General features: G+C 36.0%; 1 protein-coding gene across 2 annotated transcripts in view; it reads right to left on the bottom strand.

The window, feature by feature from the left end:
* The window catches only part of Epc2 (enhancer of polycomb homolog 2), a 95,496-nt gene that overhangs the window by 50,614 nt on the left and 28,571 nt on the right, over nucleotides 1–16,311 (bottom strand). For both annotated transcript variants that reach the window (XM_031370182.1, XM_031370183.1), the window contains exon 2: nucleotides 10,059–10,218. In XM_031370182.1, the coding sequence (XP_031226042.1) occupies nucleotides 10,059–10,218 (160 nt within the window). The remainder of the gene's footprint in view (nucleotides 1–10,058; nucleotides 10,219–16,311) is intronic.

Here is a 16,311-nt window from a genome sequence, read left to right as displayed (position 1 = left end):
TTTCCAACATGTACCTAACATTTACCTAAATTATAGTAGTTTAAAAAAAATCATACTAGTCAGGCTAAAGCGATGGCTCAGTGGTTAATAGCACTGACTGCTCTTCCAGAGGACCTAGGTTCAATTCCCAGCACCCACATGGCAACTCACAACTGTCTGTAACTCAAGTTCCAGTGGATCCAACTCCTTCAAACAGACAGGCCAAACACCAATACACACATATATTAATTAATTAATTAATTAATCAAATACATTAAAATGTATTAATCACATTCATCTATTTCCTAAATGTTTATCCATGGAAACTACTTTTAAAAATCCCTTTAATTGTAGGCAACAAAGTATATCTTGTCCCTAAGGCTTGTCTTTGAGCACTTGTAACTGTACTTTCTAAGAGAAGCATGTATTTAAAGACTAACAAGGCTGTATCTCCTATCCAACTGTCTAGTTCTTTCTTACGACTTTTAAAGCCATTATTACTTCAATTTATCTAAAATTATCTAACACTGACTCTTCAAATATAACACATATGGCAAGCTCCCCTTGGAAGCAAGCAACACACCAATACTATAAAACAGAGAGAAAGTGAACACAAAGGCATTCTAGAAAAAGCAAAAGGAATAAGGAGAGCGGTGTATTTAATCACAAAATATAATTGCCAAACATGAGACAGGGCAAGAAGCTATGTGACCCAAATCTACCTTCATACTACATAGTCAAAAAAGTTGTATGAACATATATTAAGGCATATGTTTAGGAAGCAGAATTGAAATTCTGCACACATCTAGTACCAATAAGTGTTATATACCCAAATCTCACATAAAGTAGAATAAAACAGTATCTGCCTAAGATCTCGCATACATTCCTCCCGCATGATACATGGTTATCAACATAGTCTTGAAGCCAGTGTTTCTCAAACTTCACCATTCACTAGAAACCACATGGAGGACTTGCTAATACTGGGATCAATCATTTATTTGAGTGAGGTTTATAAGTCTGTATTCCTAACCCTCAAGTGACACTACAGGACTCTATCCTGAGAACCACAATTCTAGTGCACTAAAACATCACAAATATTGTGTCTAATGTACAATAATTGAACTTAAAGAATTCATATAATTTTCAGGTCCTTGGGGTTAAAATAACTTTTAAAGGTAGCTTCTGAAAGCTAATAGAGAAGTAAAGCTCTGTTGGGAGCTCTCCGAGGTTCTGAAACAACACCAGCGCCTGCCTGAGAACCATCAATCAAATAGCTATGAATGAGTAACCAGGACTTTTAAAGTGACTTTTAAAGTGACTCTCTCAGAGAGTTACAAGACTTAGCCAGAGATTGTTTCAGGGTGGCGTTTGTTTGTCTTTAAAGAATCAAAATGACCTGGTTTATTTAAAGTCATCTTATATTTGTAAATATAAAACCCACTTTGTGTTTTAACAGTCCTGGGTCAGTGGTCCCTATTTACTCTCTTACACTCTCATATTTTCCCTCTAAACTATCATCATTCTTGTTCATTCTCAAGTTTGGCAGGTAGAGATTAAGAGCTGAAATTCTTATCCAGACCAAGGTAGGCAGCAAGTGATAATCATCATAAACTAAACCCAAACCTAACACATACATAAAAGTAGAAATACTAGTTTCTCACATAATATAAATTTCAAAAATGAAGATGTATTTCTAGAATCTTAACAGGGGAGGGGGACAAGAATACTAGCAGTGTTTTCCAACAGACTGGCTGTTTCAACATTTACAAGACCGTGAACTCGGGTCTGAACTCAGTACATAGTTGCAATCAGAAAGATCTGGAAAAAAAAAAAAAAACTTATAAAACAAAATTTCATGGGCACTTAATGTTGTTTTCTTTACTAATGGCATTCTCTGCTAAGGATTTTACCAGTTCTTTCGAAAATAAAGAGCTATGTTGAAGATATAAGTTCTAAATTGCAAAATATAAATTAGAAAGTGACAGTGATCCCAATAGTAAAATATGAGCATAAGGTTCTACAAAGTAGGGAACACAGAAACGAACCCTCAGGTGTATATTAAAATGACTATCAAGGGTCCCAACATGAACCAATCAGAAGAAACAGATGATGAGAACTGGATATTCACATGGGGAAATGAGTTCTTATATTGTAACAAATAACTAAAAATGGGTTTAAGACCAGAAACTACAAAAGGACTAGAAGAAAACACAAGAATTAAGTTCTGATAAGATTTCACACTAGTTTTCCTCCTTGTACTTTCCACCTCACTTCTAACAGAGCCTTATAGTATAAGCCAGGCAGATCTGGAGCTCGTCAACTCACAGTACTCTCACAGCTAAGCCTCCCGTGGCCAAAAGCACCAAAACAAACAGCTTCTGCACAGCAAAGGAAACGATGAACATTGTAAAGAAAAAGGAGGGGAATGCAGGCATCTATGTATTACGAGGATACTATTCACAATACAAGCACTGCAGTTCAAGAAATCCAATTTACAAATCTGCAGAGATCTTGAAGAAGTATTTACCTAAAGAAATATGAACAATCAATAAGCATATGAAAAGGTGCTCAACATCAATAATCAGAGACTACAAATCAAGCCACAATTAGACCTAACTTTCCACCTATTAAGATGGTCACTAGGACCAAAAAAAGGCTAAGAAAAAATGTACTGCTGAGCGTCAATTGGTATGGCAGTTCCTCAAAGCACTACGAATCCTACTACTACTACTAGTAATAATCACAATGATGATGATGATAATAATAATAATTGAATGATCCAATCTGGGTTATATGAAACTGCCCATAAGAAACTGAAAACAGGATCCTGAAGAGGATGTGTGGTTACTCACACTTAGTGCAACACTGTTTAGAATAAACAGAAGCAACCCAAATGTTCATATACTGAAGAACAAATTTTTAAAAATATGGCAGACACAGTGGAATATTATACTATATTAAAATACTATAAAACAAAATCTTGTTATAAGCTAGTGATATGGATCAATCTTGAGGACATTATGTCAAAAAAGATACTATAGAGTCAATTCAAGAGGTATCTAAAATACTCAAGCTCATAGAAGAGAAAATAGACATAGTTGTTGTCAGGGCCTGGCTCAAGGGAGGTAATGAGCAATTATGATTCAAATGATATAGAAGCTTAGTTTTACTAAATGAAATAGAAGTTCCAGAGATCTTTTGTATAAAAAATGTATATATACCTAATAATATGTACTAAAAGTTATTAAGGTAAATTTATGCTCTGCCACTTCTTTACTACAATGAAGAGGTAAGCAAAAACCCAACATTCAGCCAGAACCATGTCGTAACTGGTAAATCCACATTAAGGTGCTTTCTACAAAGTAATTAGGCTGTCCCCAAAACATATCACTGGCATGAAGCAAAAGAAAACTTAGGAGTAATCTAAAGAGATATGACAGATAACGAAAAACATTTTTTGGAATTTTCCTTTACTATAAAAATTTAATATAAAAAGATACTGAATCATGCACAAGGTCAAAGAGATTAGTTAATTATATTACACCAAAGACAGTTTATTCATTTTGACAGCCATGCTGTGGTTAAATGGGAAAATGCCATTGTTCCTAAGAAACATACACTAAGGTATTTGTAAGTAAATCTAAAATTTACTCAAAAAGAGTTTAGAAAGAGAAAACTACCTTGGGGAAGAAAGAGAATGATAGGGGAGTAGGGGAAACTGGGAAACAAGCAATGAATAATGCTAAGTCTACATTTACTGAACCATGTTGAAGAGTCTACAGAATTTTTATACCATTCTGAAAACTTTCCCTTGAGTTGGAAGTTATGCCAAATTTTAGGAATGTAATTTAAATTATATCAAAATAAAAAGTTCTCAGAAAGTATGTTTAGGCACCATTTTCTCTCACTACTTATTTCATCTTCTAATATAAAGCAAGTCCATTTAAACATTCAGATATCAAATGTAACTAATGGTTGTTTTATAGCCCCCCAAATACAAAATTCATAAATATTTCAATCTGTTTCTTTTCAAGTCTGAACTAAACACTACAAGTAATCAAAGAAATGTAAACTGCTTTCTGCTCCCAGTGTCTAATAACAGTGATAATACATAGTTCAATACCTTGGAAGAGGGGGCTCATCTGCAGTTGAGGTCTCACACCAGTAACAGCCACATTCTCTTTAAAAAACAAACAAGCAAAAACCAAAAACAACCTGCCTAATACTAGATCTTTCAAAAATGGTTCCCGATAGTCATACAGAATATAGCATTTTGGCCAAGAATTCCTGCTCCAGTATTATCAATGCCTAAAAATTCACTAAAAACGATTCTAGAAAGAACACCAAAGTAATTGCTAGTTGCTATTAAAAAAAAATGAAATTCTTGGCTAAATGTCAATGAAAGCTGTATTTTCTTTGTATGAACAAAACTGAACTAATAAATAGTGAGCAAACATACAAACGAATAAACTAGACTAGTGTAGTGGTACATTCTGAAATCCCAGTACTCAAGGCAAGGGTCAGAGGCAGGTTACTACATAATTGAGGCTACCCTGGGTTACAGTGAGTTTAAGTCCATCAAGAGCTACAGAGCAAGACCTTGTTCCAAAACAAACAAACCAAAACCTAAAGCAACTAAAATATGTATGTATATGCACACATACATATAATACAGTCAGGTCACTTTAATTGAAATAAACATGAAAATGATCCTATTTAAAATTAAAATTGATTTTAAAAGTAAACAAGTTGCACATATATTCTAAAGAAAATACTTGAGAAACCATTCTCTGCAAGCACCTCCAGGATAGGATATAAATTATAAAAGACTCGTATGTAATCCCAGCATGAGAAGACAGCAGAGATATCGTAAGTTCAGTGTTATAGCAGACCCAAGAGGAAGACGACAAAGAAAGAAGGCATGAAGAAAGAAGAAGGGAGGGAAAAGAAAGGGGAGGAAGAAGAACAAACAGCAAAAAATTCTTTAAAACCAAATAATACCAAAATTACTAACTAAAGCTGAATAAACTCCATTAAGCCAAGAGGCAAATATTTGTAATTCTTAAGGCATCTTAAACACAAGCCATAAAAAAATTACACAAGTTTTTGACTTTTTCTCTTCTAAGTCTCTAACCATCACAGAAGACAAAAGAGCAAACACAAGCAGGGCTTGTTATCACTGTCATCACCTGCAGATTACAACTATGTTTTAATTAGAGGAAAAAAGTGTTAAGATTGTCAGAGAAAGCCAGAAACCAATTACACAAGGAACTTCAGGTTTCCAGGTAAAGAACTGAAGACTTGCCATTTCATCTTAATAACACATGAAAAGATAAACAAAACTAACAAGGTCAGAGTTTAAATCACCGTTACCAAAACTGGAGAAGAGACAGACAGGTGAATTCAGAGACTCTGGAACCAATTTAGGAGGTATGTGTGTGCTTAAGCCATGACTAAAGGTGGCCTAGACAAGTCTAAGCACCCAGCCAAGGGGATGCTGCATACATTTCACCTTCGGATATGTGACTAGGTCTTCAGCAAATACAGGGTGATCCCTCAGTGCTTTTGGTGGGAGAGGAAAGTGAAGCACTTTGAAATATACCAGAACATTTAGTTCTTAGCAAATGCTGCACATGAGTTATTTTACCAGAGCCTAATCTGTTGATGTTTTATTATAAAATTCTGATCTGGTGGAAGAGGAAAAAAAAAACAGTTCTAGAGGCTTGGTGGTCACCATCCCGTTACTTGTCCCATCAAAAGGACAAAAAAGGGGGGCAAAAAAAGAAATGGTGGGAAAAAAAAAGAAAAACCTTGAGAAGCACTGAAGTTCAGAATCCAGACAGCCAGACTCACCAGAGGATAAATCTGTCTGTCTGATTTTGTATTATAAACTAACTACTCCCCCATTTATATTATTCAAGTCTTCTTTGCTGCAGTTCACTTTGCCCAATACATCAATCACACCTAAGTAAAGAATTAACAGGTACCACAGTCAGATCTAGGATTTGCTAGGAATGTTATATTGTTTTGATTAGGAATTAACAAAACTCTAACATGCCTAAATAAACAGCAGCAAATTGACAACATACAAGGCAGATGGATAATGTAAGCTGAAAAACAAGAATCCTAAAAAAGAACATTGAAATGAATGACAAGATCAAAATTCCTAGCAACAAAGAGTGGTACTGGAGGTTTATTAGATTGGAGACGATTAAGGAAAGGGTCTCTTGGGTGGCCCAGGGATTCACACTTGCAATTGCAGCTCTGAGGAGGCTAAGGGAAATTACTCTAAGTCTGAGGCCAGCTGGGCTTCAAAGCATGGCCCAGCCTCAAAAATCCAAAATAAATACTAAAACTCACAACACATTTAAAAGGATAAAAGCCAAAGACTTAAAACTAGAGATCGCCCACAAGCTGTCCTTTAACCTCAACAGACAAACTGTGTGTGGCATGTACACAAGCATACACACGAGCACGCACAAACACTGATGTACAACAGCAAAAAATAAAAAGAATTTAAAAATAAGCCAGAAGGAGAAAGTGGACCTATAGTGGACCAAAGATAAAAATTATACTTAATAGTCTTAAAAGTGCAAGCAAAGAGAGAGAATAGACTGAAATACTAGAAATGTTGAAAATCAACATAAAACCTTCTACTCTAAGAGTACACACTCTATGAAATAATCCTCCTAAAATAGGGAAATAAAATGTTCTCAGATGCCAGGCATTGGGGGCGCAGGACTTTAATCCTAGCACTAGGAAGGCAGGGGCAGGTGGATTTCTGAGTTCAAGGCCAGCCTGGTCTACAGAGTGAGTTCCAGGACAGCCAGGGCTACACAGAGAAACCTTGTCTCGAACCCCCTGCCTCCCCCACAAATGTTCTCAGACAAATAAAATCTGAGGTGATTTGCTGCCACATACTTGACTTGCATGAAATTTCAAAGTCCACCAGAGAAAGAAAATGACATGGGTTAAAAAAAAATCTAATCTGTTTAAAGGAAGACCAGAAAATAAGTAAACAAGGGCAAAATAAAACTGTGATTTTTTTCTTATTCCTAATTACCTAACAGTAAAAAGATAATTTGTTCAAAACAGTAGTGATGGCAACATATTATGCACACACATGTGATCTTTCATGTGATGATTCAGTCAGCTGTGAACTACATACAACAGTAGCTCTATATGATTATGACTTTTAAAAACATTTCCATCACTAAGTCGTTTGTAGGTGATGCAAGTATGAATCATACTGTGCTGCTAGTCATATAAGAAACAAAGCACATTCAATTATGTACATCATGTAATATCTGACAATAAATGACTGTAGCTGGTCTATGTATTCATATATTACACTTTGTCTTTATGTTGTCCATGTTTATGAAATGGGATCTCACTAGATTCCTCAGGATGGTCTGGAATGTCCAGGCTTGAGTGATCCTTACCTCACAGTCTTTTGCATAGCTGAGACATGCCACTATGCTTAACACTATATTACAGCTTTTATCATAAGAGTACACTCTTCTAAAACACATACATACTAGTGTAAAACATTCACATATTTATGTATACAACATAATGCATATTTAAAATAAAGTTACTAGCTGTCATGTGTTGGTTATCTTTAAGAAATGAATCACTGATTTTCTTCTGCAATTAGCACTATAAATTTTTCTTACATTATTTGTATGTGCATGCTACTTGAGTGCATATGGAAATCAGAGGATAATTCTTAGGAGTTAGTTTTCTCCCTCTACCATGTAGAAGCCCAGAAACTGAACTCAGGTCAAGCTTGGTGGTCAAGCACTTCCATACCCACACACCTCTCCTTCTGTCTATGGTCCTAATATTAGAGTGCAACTATGCATGTGCACTGGAATAATTCTCTTCCCTTTGAGGATACACTGAATATAAACCTCTTCTCTACTTTTTCACACAATTACTTGTTCCTTTGATATACTGAGGATGGGTGACCAAACTAGCATGTTGGGGCTAAGAGTGTCCAGGCTTATACCCTAAATCTCTGGGAATAATATGAGAAACAAATGGCTTAGTGAAACTAAAACTTGTAACACTAAACAAAGCCTGGACATAGCTCAGTTAATATTAGCAATTTCACTATATAAGAAGAAAAGTTTAGTTTCCTATTAAAATTCTAAGAAATACTCTCCTGGAGCTCCTGGGGACTGGACCATCAACCAAAGAGTACATATAGAAGGACCCATGGCTCTGGCTGCATATGTGGCAGAGGATGACATTGTTGGCATCAGTGGGAAGAAAGGCCCTTGGGGAATGCCAGGGAGGGAAGACCGGAATAGGTGAGTGAGTGGGTATGTGGGTGGGGAAGCACCCTCATATAAGCAGGGGGAGGGGGAATGGGATAGGGAGTTTCCAAAGGGGAGACCTGAAAAGGGGAAAACATTTAAAATGTAAATAAAGAAAAATCTAATAAAGAAAATAAAAGAATAAAACAAAACAAATAAAAGAAACCTTAAAAAAAAATTCTAAGAAATAAGCATTTTCAGAAAAATTTAGGGCAGAGAACTTTTTTTTCCAGGAGGGAAGGGTTCAAGATAAGGTTTCTCTGTGCAGCCTGGTTATTCTGGAACCTGCTTTGTAGACCAGGCTATCCTTGAACTCAGAGATCCACCTGCTCTGCCCCACAAGTATTGGGATTAAAAGCGTGTGTTGCCACCACCACCCAACAGCAGAGAACATTATTTATAGATAGGTAGCCCACAGAATTATAAGGCAGGAAAGCAAACTTCCCTTAGATTTTGTACAAGATAGGGAACTAAGATGTTAGATTGTGCCAACTCCCAAGGGAGCATGGCATCACTCCAGCATCTTCAGGAAAGATGGTAGTTGCTAGGTGAATGTGCTGAAGGTCTTCTACTCCTACTAAGTGGGAATAATATACCAGACATACAAATTACTGAGGTCAAAGGAACATTTATTCTCCTTGAACTCAAGACTTTTCATCTCTCTACCAAAATGAACAAGGGACTGATTACTTTGGTCTTCCCAAAATACCTTCACTGAGTAGCATCTTCTAGGTCAGGAACACTCCTCTTACTGAACTAGCACCCATCCAGATACTCTCTGCCACTTCTGTCTACCTCATGTTAGACTCAGGAGGTAGGAGGAGTTACTGAATAACCTGAGGGGAAGAATTTTAGAATCAGCTAATCTGAACTGCAGTTGCTGTCTGTGTCTGACCTTGCTTGCTATCTCAGGCACTATTCTAAACACTTGAACCAAGTTAATCTGGAAAGTGCCACAAATCGGATATAATCTGCCTCTAACTAACATTATACAAGCAGGCTAAAATTTCTATCATATAAATAACATACAAAAAGGTGCTGAGACATTCTTAAATGGGTAAGCACAATTGTAGAAGCACACATGACTTACTAAAAGGTCTAAACTTACTTAAAGTTCTATCCCAACAGCTTTTACTCTTCCTCCAGCCAAAACAAACCCACAGCACAAGAGGAGATTAGGGTTACCACCTAATAAACGTAGGTCTTTGCTCCTAGCAAGGTAAATGATTGGATACATAGAAATCTTCAGTAAGAAAAAAAAAATTAGTGGCATTTTCTAAAATTCCTTTTATTTACAGGGCTTGCAAGAAGACTGGAGATGATAGCCATTTATATACCAACAATGGGAATACTTTAGTGAAAGAGCAGTAAAAAAATTACAATTAGAATTTTATAAAACTTAAATGAAAGATGTTTTGAATTTTTCTAAAGATATAGCCCTACTTGTGAACATTATAGACATGGGACTTTAAAAAATAAATCTTATTTCATTATGGCAAACCATCCTCTTTTTAGCAGTATAATAAACTGTGTTCTAAAAATCTTATACTGTATAAGCATTACAGGTCCAAATATTATTAAAACTCAAAGTGATCTCCAAGCTCAAATGAAAATACAAACAGATTTAAATATCTAATGTTTTACATTCTATTCACCAAAGAATATGAATAGAAGCTTAAAGTCTCAGACAATACAGCATATTTTCAGTGGCTGATAATTTAAAATTATAAACAGAAAACAATCAATTAGCAAACTTACGCTGAATATGAATGAACTGCTTGGGCTGCTTAAACTCTCCTTTGTACAAGCGATTGTAATAGTTGACGTTGCTCTCTGCCTCGGGGACTGGGATGACCATGCTCTCTTTTTTTTCTCTAAATACTTGCTGTGCTGAAATAGCTCGCTGTAAGTGATGTTCCTGCAAAATGTAAAGTAGGCGACATAAGTTGTGTTAGTAATATTAACTCGGTGCATAATTCTATTTAAAAGTTACTTTTTTAATTAATAAATGCAAAAATCAATTTGGAATAGTTCCCCTTTGCTAAACCATAGGGTTTTTTTTTTTTGCATACCCAAGAAAGTATTACCATCATTCTCCCTTAATGCCTGTAGCTTATTATTAGCATAACAATTTTAAAAAGTAGAATTCTTAAAGACCATATATATATACATGATTATAATAAGTACAGACCTTGTGTGCTAAATAAATTGAGGTATTCATCACCACTACCAGATTAAGAAAACATTCAAGTCATAGGAAATTAAATTTGTATTATCTTTTACACTTGAAACTGAATAATTAAAATAAAGATGAGTACAACAAATCATAAAATAAGCATGGCAGGAAATATTTAATAAATATTAAACAAAAAGTTCCTATAAAACACGTAGGTTCTGGTCACTTTTGATCAACAGCCTCTGAAATGTCCTAATATACTTAGTCCCCTTAGCAGCTTTACCTTTTAGACAGTAAGCCAGGTCATGCCCCCCACAAAGATCACCTTTGTATCAGTAGAAGGTTAAATTCCCCAATGATGCTTAAGGCCCTGTATCTCTCAACATCTCAACCTCTCACCTTTTGCTCTAGCCACAATGTTTCTTCCTGTTTTGAAGCTATATCCAAACAGCCTATTTTTGAAACTTTAGTTTCATCTATCAGACAGGCCTTCCTAGAATTTCCTAGTCCATCACTTCTTGAAAGGCCTTATTTTCCTCCACACCATTAGTTACATATGATATGCTAAAAGTCTCATTTGTCCATCCACCTGCTAAGCATAAGTATGCTCCTTCTGTACATTTTTACATCTCCAAATTGCACAATACAGAAACAAAATGTAAATATATATTTAACAAATTAAATCTACCAGATTACTAGTATTTTAGAAAATAAAAAATATATTACACTCAAAGAAACTGAGGTATAAATATGCTTAATAACTTATCATGGTCACATAATTTTAAGTGATAAAAGCATATATGAACTTGGCTACATATGTGCAAACCCAAATTCTTAATTATATCATTTATACAATTTTAATTTTTGAAGTTCTTTAAAGCCTAAAACATAGATATTAACTTCATTCAAGTCTTTGGTGTAGGGACCTCCCAGCAACAGCCACACTCACAACCACAGTCCCACAATGGCACAATAATTATGACTATGACTCAACATGAAACCACAGCCTTAAACAGTAGGAGATTGTTTTGATAATTTTTAATAATTCTTCCACTGCAAGAGCAACAAGTGTTTTTAATCACTGAGCTCCTCTAAGTCATTTGTTTTTTAATACAATGTCAAATAACACACTAACTTTTATGCTTTAAAAAGTTAAACAACAAACACCTTTATAACTAAAAGCTTTTTAGTTATATTTTTAAAATATTTTTAATTATATTTTAAAATCATTTTAAAAATCAGAACAGCAATTTTTAAATAAAAGTATCAGAAGATATTGGAGAAAGGATACTTCAGTCACATATATGTACATTATTAAAATTCACAACCAAAATTTCTAAAAAATTCCAATACCATAAATGTTCTGAGAAGGTCTTACTGCTTATAATAAAATTAATTAAAGCCTTCAAAAGATTTAGAGATTATCAAATAGTAACATAAACTCTATTCTTATCTGTAGTATCCTCAGCAATGAACAAACAATATCCTACTTCTAAATAACAAGGTCTATAGGATCTATGTTTAGAACAGCACATTTAAAGTAAAATCTAGCCATACACTTTTTCCCTCCTAGGAAATCAAACTCTAAGCCCTATGAATGATTCTCATCCTTCTAAGTCCTCTTTTCTTCAAAGTTCTTTTTATCATTTCTCAAATTCATATACCTTTCTACTATCAGCCCCTCAGTCTCGCAGGCTTTTGTTGGTTTATTTGTTTATTTAGGGCTATCATGCTCACAGAGCTTCTCCATCATACTGGAATAAAGGAAGGCAGGTAGGTTAGCTGCTACCACCTACTACTGTCTCATTTTCTAAGTTTCATAAACACAACGTCTCATTCTATCAGCATGTCTCTCTCCAAGCATGCTCCCCCAGAATCACAATGCCTACCATTTCCTCTGCATCCTCCTGCCTACCTTCACCTCTCAAAATGCTGGTCCTCTTCTGAAGACAAACAGCTTCTACTTTCCCCTCCTCATTACACACACATCTCCAATCTGTTATTAACAGATTTTATGAAAAGCTTCAGTTTATCAACCTTTCCATTTCCCTATCCAACTCATTCATTCCCTCATTCTTTTTCCAGGTCTGGAATATACCGTTGAGACTATTCATCTTCTCTCCATTCTTCTGATATTCCATTCTATGTAAAAGCATTGATCAATAACTCAATATTGTGTATGACTTTAAGCACTACTTCTGTATTCAAGTATTTATACACATAGCACACATACATGCAAAAAATGGGTTTCAAGATATAGGAAGTGCTACACTAGGCTAATACAAAAATTAGCTGATGCTACAATAGATAAATTTAAAAACTATTATCAGTCATTCTTCCAACATGTTTAAGTGTACCTGTTCGACTTTGATATTATCTTGTCACTTGAACTTTTAGAGTGAATGAGCACAATCTCTGCTATTAAGCTTATTTGGTAAAAGGAAAATACTCAAGTATGCAATTGTGTTTGAACCTGACAAGAATGCCTCTTTTCAATTAGTCAAACCACGAGTCCTTGAGACTTTTAGGAAGACTGATGAATTGACAAAGCAATAAAAGAAATAATCCAGGCAGCAAAACCAATGAACAAAATGGACAAAGGCCCAGCACCAAACGGAAGGCAGCTTAAAACAGGATTAGTTGTGTTTCCACACTTTCAACAGACTTCTTTACAGGGTAGGACCCAAGCTCACCGATTACATTTCTCATATATTAATAACTAGTACTATGCTATAAATTTAGAACATATTAGTGGTAGAATTTGAGTCAGCTGAACAATTGCAAGGATTACATAAAAACAACACAAGCAGGAGCCAAGAAGCAAAGCTTTGGATAAGTTCATTTCTAATACTTAAGGCTGGCCATAGACAGTAAGTCACAACAGGCAATGCCTCCCTTCCAGTTACAAAGTATTTTCTAGCTCTTAGAGACCATCTACAATCACAACTACCTTGAGAATCAAACAAGTAATCTGTTCCTAGATAAATTACATATATATTAGGGAATCAAATTTCAGGACTCTGGTTCCAGTGTTGTTTGACTATTTTATCCTCACAGGACAAGGGCATTTGTTAAAGTTAGAGATGAGAAACCACGTTCTTAGAATATCAACAGTCTGCAGACTTGGGTAATAAGAGTCTGGGATGAATAGTACCACATTTTACAATCTGGATTCTTCTAATAAAAACGTCGCTTTCCTTAAAGTATAAAACATTTTAAAGTATTAATATAATCAAGTTTTAAAGTATTAAATTTATCAAAACATTTTGATAGATGAGGATTTCATGCTAATTCCTAACAAAAATTAAAATTTACTTAATCTGGTAAACAAAGGGCCTCCTGCTTGAAATTACCCATTCACTAATCTATTTCCAATTCTAAATGAAAAATTTTAAAGTAGATCAGAAATTATTATATTAGCAGAATTGGCAGATGATAGAGATGTAGCCAGAAATTAAAAAGCAAGACTTATAACGCCCTCCTATTTTAACTTAAGAGGCCAAAACTGTTTCTAAAAATAAACGCTCAGCTATCATTTCCTTCATCAGATTTTGAGCAGTATCTCAAAAGGGGGTTGGGACAGCTGGAGAGATGGTTCAGTGGTTAGGGCACTTAGAACACTTACAGACGACCCACATGTGCACACAACCATGTAGAACTCTAGTTCCAGAAGGTTCAATGCCCTCTTTGAGTTCTGTGGGCACCAGACTTCCATGTGGTGTACATACATATACTTGGGCAAAACACTCATACACATAAAATAAAATAAAATGTTAAAAATTTGTTTTAACAATCAGAACAGGAATAACAGGGTTACTAGAGGCCTGTGCTTCAGGTAATGACCATAACTAGTCTCAGATTTTAAACAGAAAGAGGGCACCTCCTAGAAGAAGGTACTGAAATTTTGTCTTTTGGGGAAAGAGGGATTAACAGGGGTGATGTCAAGTTCTTGATATATGCTGTATTATACTTTGGCTGGTTACCTGGTCATTCAAAGTAACTAAAATAGTAGCACTACCTGATCTTTCCTTTAAAGGGGCATCCTTGTAGCCTTAGAGATGGCTTAGCAGGTAAGGGGCCTGACAATAGGCTTGATGATCTGAGTTTGATATCTGGAACCTACATGGTAGAAAAGGAAATATCTGCTCCCAAAAGCTGTTCTCTGACCTCTACCAGCAAGCTGTACACACACACACACACACACACACACACACACACACACACACACACACACACAAACTTCTCAATAGACTGTAATTTAAAAAGGTAAAAAGTATAGTTGCTGGGGTAGCTCAGCACTAGCATATCACACCAAGGCACCTCTTAACCCAGGCACTAACCAAGAGGCCTGCTATTCCATCCCTGAGGCTTGGAAGATCAAGGTCATCCAACTCTGAGCTACCTACTGACCTATATGAAACATTGTTTCCAATCTGCCACCACAATAGAAAAGTTAAAAAGGCTGCTGAGATAGCTCAGCAAGGTACATAGCTTTGCCACCAAACCTGATGACCTCACTCTGAATCCACATGAATGTGGAAAGTGAGAACCAATTTCAAAGTTACTTTCTGACTTTCAGTAGGACTGTGTAATATGTACTCACATACACATACCATAAAGATATAATAAGTAAAATTTAAAGATAAAACTGGCTATAACTATAATTACACCTAAATACTTGGTGTTTTGATAATGATTATTATGGATTATTTTCCCTAGTAAACCATGGGATTATATAAGCTATGAAAAGCAAACTAAGTAATTTATGACTTTCAGTCATACATAAGTACCACAATCTCTTTATTTTTTTCCTTTTGGGAAGGGATTAGCTGAGGTTCTATAGCCATCCAGTAGAAATCAAGACTGAAATTTAAGTCCTGTTGAATCCTACAATACTCACAGCCCAACTTGTTGGCTCTCAGAATTTACTCATTAAATGAATGTAAGGAGCTGTACATTAAGTCAAAGGTTATCTATCAGTTTTAAAACTCCATGGACAACACCATCAACTAAAAGCAAGTGACAGGCCACTTGTACTTTGCTACTATAAAGTTACTAGTAGCAAACTAAGCATCTTATAAATTACAAAGACAAAGGAAACATGATCAGTACCACACACCAAAGCTAAATTCTGGAAACTAAATACTCATGCAGAAGACCACAGGACACAAACTCCTATAAAAGGAGGGACAAAAAAACCCAAGCCTACCTGACCTATAGAAGATAAGACAGAACTCCGCCCTCCCAGTGACTCAGATTCCTTCCAGTCTGTCTGGGCTGGGGTCCAGAACAGACCTTGGGCACAAGCTCTGCAGCCAGTCTCACAACACCCACAGGAAGCTCCACTCCCAGGTGCTCTAGATACACCCAGGATCAGAGGTGAGCAGGACCCAACATCTGTCCCAACACTGGGAGTAACTGGGACCAGCTGGACCAGGCACACAGGAACTCCGCCAGCCCAGTATCTCAGGTTCCTTCCAGTCTGTCTGAGTTAGTGTTCTGAGCAGACCTTGGGCACAAGCTCTGCAGCCAGTCCCACAACACACAGAGAAAGCCACACTTCCAGGTGATCTAATAAGCCCAGGATCCCAGGATCCCAGAACCACAGGATCACAGAGGCAGCTTGACTCTGAGGAGTTCTGACACAACCAGGATCATAGGAAGGACAGGCTCCAGTCAGATTTAGCAAGGACAGGTAGCACTAGAGTTAACCAGATGGTGTGGGGCAAGCGTAAGAAAATAAACAACACAAACCAAGGTCCCTTGCCATCATCAGAACCCAATTCTCCCACTATAGCAAGTCCTGGACACACCATCACACCAGAAAAGCAAGAT

Source organism: Mastomys coucha, unplaced genomic scaffold, assembly GCF_008632895.1.
Source record: "Mastomys coucha isolate ucsf_1 unplaced genomic scaffold, UCSF_Mcou_1 pScaffold15, whole genome shotgun sequence".
Taxonomy (NCBI): Eukaryota; Metazoa; Chordata; class Mammalia; order Rodentia; family Muridae; genus Mastomys; species Mastomys coucha.
Note: the sequence above shows the minus strand (reverse complement) of the source record. Positions and strands in the feature narration are given on the sequence as shown.